This window comes from Uranotaenia lowii, chromosome 3 (assembly GCF_029784155.1).
Source record: "Uranotaenia lowii strain MFRU-FL chromosome 3, ASM2978415v1, whole genome shotgun sequence".
Taxonomy (NCBI): Eukaryota; Metazoa; Arthropoda; class Insecta; order Diptera; family Culicidae; genus Uranotaenia; species Uranotaenia lowii.
In genome coordinates this window covers 126,562,935-126,567,759 of record NC_073693.1, presented here as the reverse complement: position 1 = coordinate 126,567,759, position 4,825 = coordinate 126,562,935, and the positions used below count along the sequence as shown (strand labels likewise).

The following is a 4,825-nucleotide window of genomic DNA, read 5'->3' as shown; positions in this document are numbered from 1 at the left end:
GAGATGTTCTTTTCCATACAGCTTAGTACCATCATGAGCAAGGGAAGGTTGTTTGATTGATGTATTGACCTTTTGATTTGTGGAGTCCTTTAAGTTCAACATTCAACCGGTTGAGGAACATAGCATATGAATGACAAACATCGTTCACTATTTCGTGTGAATGCTCTGAAATAGCTGTTTACTGAATATTGTGCTATAACACCCTCGTATAATTGCTGGTTCCGTGTGTATTAATTATAGTACACATAGAATGGAATTCGACCTTAGCGTTTATCGAATCCTTTATCGTCTTTATAATCGCAGTATTTTGTCATACAAAATAAGTTCATATCTGACTGTTTCGAAAATAATAGTAATATTGAAAAAAACATGGTTATGAAGAAAAAAAAAGTAAATCATTAACAACTTGGACATTTCTCCCGAACAGTACTATAATCCCGCCCTATGTTTCGTCGTATATGCGTAGTTCGTTTCTCCGTTTTCGAGAATGAGGTGACGAGTTATTAAATTCATACGGAATCCGTCGCTCAGAGACTAGTCTATCGTTCTAAAATCTAGTCCTTACACATTGAGGTATCCATTGGACTGGCCGGCTGTACAAAGGACGAATTTCCTCCAAAGGAAATGTTACTGCTAGTGTTGTGAGCTGATGACGACGAGCTGTTCAGGGAGCTGCTCGCACCGGTACCACCAACTCCGGTAGAACTGGCAGTCACGGTGGGGAAATTTGGGAAATGACCTCCCGGTGGGCATGATTGATTATGAAGCACGTTCGGTGCCGACGTATTAAGGCCAATGGGAATGGCCGGTTTGATGAATCGCTCGCTGGTACGACGAGCCACCAGCTGGCCGCATGCGTGACATCGGGTCAAACCTCCAGGACTTATCGGACGGTTGCTGCTGCTGGCAAAGGCAGAAACATTCTCATTGAACAGCCGTTCCTCTTCAAATTCCAGCGAAGATTCTGATTCAGACAACTGGCGCGACAGAGCCTCTCTGCGTTCAACTTCTAGTTGAAGTTTCCGTTGCAATCGCTTATTTTCATCACGAATGCATTTTTCTTCCTGAGCAAATTGCTGAGATTTTTCCTTATTTTCTTTCTCCGCAGCAGCCAAGTTGCTGCGGAGCTGATCCACCTCAGATCGTAGATTTTGAATATGAGCCGTCAGCTGTGAGGCAGTGTCGTTCCCATTTTCAATGCGAACGCTGATTTCTCTGAAAAATTGGAGAATTAACTTTATACTGTTTCAGGTGAAATGCAAACGATCACTTACTTCGGGCTTGTTGGATCGGACACTGGTTGGTCCAGTTTGATTTGCAGCGAACGCTTCTCCGCTTCCAGTTTATCCATGCGTTTCCACAACTTGTTGACCAGGGCTTCTTGTTCCTGTTCCAGTGTATTTTCCAGCTCCACCATCTCTCGTCGCAACTGCTCAAGGTGATTCTGCTTGGCAGAAGTTTCCGCTTCCAGCTTTTCAATCTTTCGCATCAACTTGTTGACCAAGCACTCCTGTTCCTGCTCCAAGGTGAGCTCAAGCTTGCATTTTTCCTGTCTCAATTGATCCAATTTGCGGGACAGGTCATTGGTCAGGCATTCCTCTTCCCGTTCGTAATGGTGAGCCAGTGTTTCCTTCTCTTTTTTCAAGGCCTGAATTTTCTTCAGCAAAGTGTTGGAAATGTATTCCTCCTCCTGTTCGGCTTTAGCTTGCTGAAAGGGTTGAAATTGAGTAGCATTACAAGTACATCTGACAATAAATCTTCAAAACTTCTTACAATTATGACAGAAGCCTGACGTAATGAGCGGTTCTCTTCCTGGATAACTTTCACGCGGATTTTATAAGTCTCCAGCTCAACCTTCAACACCCTGGAAAAGAAACGATATACGTATAAATACAGAGAACAGTCTGATAGAGTCTACAGATAAAATCAAACATCTAACTTTAAAATAAAATTAATCAGTCAATTTGCTTACTTGTTTTGCTGGGTGAGGCTTTCGATCCGTTTCTGCAGCTGCTCCCGGGACACCGGACTTGGCGGAAGCATCGCTCCTCCATCCAACGAGCTCTCCGACTCGCAGGGGCTGTCCATCGCTAAATGATTAATCTGGGAATGGAAAATAGGAACACAAGAGAAGTGAAAGGTTTTGTTATTATAACGTGAGCATAAGTTTGATTTGTTAAATGAGCTATCTGGAATCTAACAGAATAAAAATAAACATTTAATGTACCCTATTAATAGGCATTTCATTCTTCTTTGACACTGTGAGATCAGGCAGATTATGGTTTTTATTCGATAATATTGAGACAACTGCAAGACGAAGACACTTGGAACTTGGCAGGAATGACAAATAACAGGAAACTGGAATTTACTTCTACAGTTCAATCAAGTTGATTCAATTAGTCAATTTTAGCAATATTTGTCTGTAATTTAGAATGAATGTGTTCGTTCATTCGTTTCCACTATGACTGTTTTTCTGTTTTCATAGGAGCTTCTTATGAAAGTAGATAAATTGTATAAGATTCTTATGCAAAACTAATTTCAATATAAGTCGATTTGGTGTCATTTTTGAATTTCTCGAACCCTTGGGTCTAAAAAGCTTCGTTTTGCTTTAAAACTCATCCATGATTTTTAGTAGCGTTTTTAAGTAACGTTTGCATGAATAAATTTTAACTTTTAGGTTGGTATGGGAAAATTGAATATTTTGTACTGAAAAATCAACATCATTTTTGTTTCTTATGTGGAACCGAGCCTGCTCATGGTTTTTACGACAATTTATAAATTTTCTAAAGGAAATTTTTCGCTGAACAACCTTGTCCAAGACCGTAATTTCGTATCTTATTAGAAAAAAAGTTTAAAGCTGTTTTACAGGAGTATGTCTTTTGGCATTGATAAATAATAAATTCAATTGACATCACTGCTGGTGCCTCGCGAAGTATTGCATGACTACTTTTCATACAATTCTTCGCGAGGCACCAGCAGTGATGCCAACTGAATTTATTGTTTATCAATGCCAAAAGACATATCCCTGTCAAACAGCTAATAACTTTTTGCCTAAGATACTAAGAGAACCTGAAACTGAAAACCTAAATTACCTAAATGTTGAAAGTAAATTGTTTATTCACTTTTACTCTTTGGCTTTAAAGGCTTCCTAATTCATACTTTAAGAAAACAATGTAGAACATTATTGAAACCTATGTTTAGGTATAAGTAGTCAAATCTCTGAGGCCGATGACATAGAAAGCGAATTGGTGAACGCGATCCATGCGAACTCGAGCGGCGGAACAAATTGGCATCTGCTCCGCCGCAATATCAAAATATTGTTTAAAAACGATTGAACTACCTATTTGTTATTGTAATTATATTGAGTAACGATAGCCTTTTTCGGTAATACATAAGGTTAAGGAGAATACAGGGAAAGTATTACACAGGGGAATCAACGTGATCACAACACATTGAGACTGGAATAATAACGTTTAACAGTTCTTTTAAAACTGGCTTCGTATTTCGTATGTACACATATTTATCCCCATTGGCGACGCTTATTCAAAACAGCAAAAGTTTGGACTTGATAAAAAAGTGAGATAAGAAATTAATTTATTTGATGGAGTATTTGTTAGGTTTAAAAGGTGTGAGTGAAGTGGGTCTCGAAAAAAACTTTTTTTTTTGACCTCGTCATCTTTGCCCCACCTTACCCCATAGTAGGTGCCAGGGTGGAACGAAAGCTCAGGGTAGTTTTTGTTGAACCAACGTTTACTGGGCAGAGTTATTGTGATATTTTATTTTCGTCACCATGAACCTCATGAACTGTTATCCTTAATTTGATTACCAATCGGTGTTTACCGTGGCGATAACGAAAGTTTTCTACGATCAACAAACTCGATTAAGTAATCATTTCGCTACTGTTTAATATTTGTGGAACTGGTTTGTCGTCCAATTATAGCACCTCAGGCTACCAAAAAATATCGCCCCACTGACAAGACAGGAAATAAGCAACGGAATTAATTTTCGGGGCGTAATTCCTGTTTTTTTTTTTCTTATTGTACCTATCCGTCGATGCACTAAATGGAAAACGGTGGCAGAGTTCCCACTTACTTTTTGTTCCTTTTCTTCACGGGCGCTGCTCTTTATTGTCGTCTCGTGCACTCCGCCAGCTGTCCGCTGCTTTTTGCTGTTGCTGTAGTTTTTGTTTTCTGCCACCGCTGCTAAATGAACCAGCCTTTTTTTTCCTTCCACCGAGAAGCAAATCCGATTCCACAAATTGGAAAGCACTGGCACGTATCAGGTCTGATAACGCTTCCACCGGGTTGAAAACCGTTTTCCTAATGATCCGCACTAACCTCCGAACAACTGGCAGCAAAATTTAGCACTTAACTTGCACAAATTTTGGATAATCTACGTAGAAAATGTCACACTCATCGTTTTCTTCCTCGCTGTAGGGGATGGCGAATAAAAGATGGATGATCGCCGTGCGAAGAAAACGGAGAGAGACCGAAAAAAGGCAGCAAGGCGTTACGCCCGTGGAATTGATGATGATGAGAGAGCCGTAACGCTCAATGATTTTGATAGGATTACACGGTAAATGCAATGTAGGATACGCTACTTCGAGGGTTATTTATTTTCAGGGAACTATTTAAAGGATGCATGCATGATGGCTCTAGTATGGTGATCTCATATGCCAAATCGCCATTCCGCCATATTGAAAAAAGTTTTGACAGCTGGCTGTAGTGTTTACGAAAAAAGGGGTCCAGGGATGCCAGGTGTTAGAGATAAAAAATCACATGGCAAAAAAGTGTGTATGTGCACAAGCCAATCGTAAACGAAAGAT

General features: G+C 39.9%; 1 protein-coding gene across 1 annotated transcript; it reads right to left on the bottom strand.

The window, feature by feature from the left end:
• Nucleotides 1-4,474, bottom strand: LOC129756735 (coiled-coil domain-containing protein 6). The gene is made up of 5 exons (XM_055753730.1): nt 4,093-4,474; nt 1,973-2,103; nt 1,774-1,864; nt 1,275-1,708; nt 1-1,215 (listed from the first exon to the last, which is right to left on the bottom strand). Exons 2-5 carry the CDS (start codon nt 2,086-2,088, stop codon nt 555-557), a joined length of 1,302 nt encoding a protein of 433 aa, XP_055609705.1. The 5' UTR covers nt 2,089-2,103; nt 4,093-4,474; the 3' UTR covers nt 1-554.
• Nucleotides 4,475-4,825: the final 351 nt, after the last annotated feature.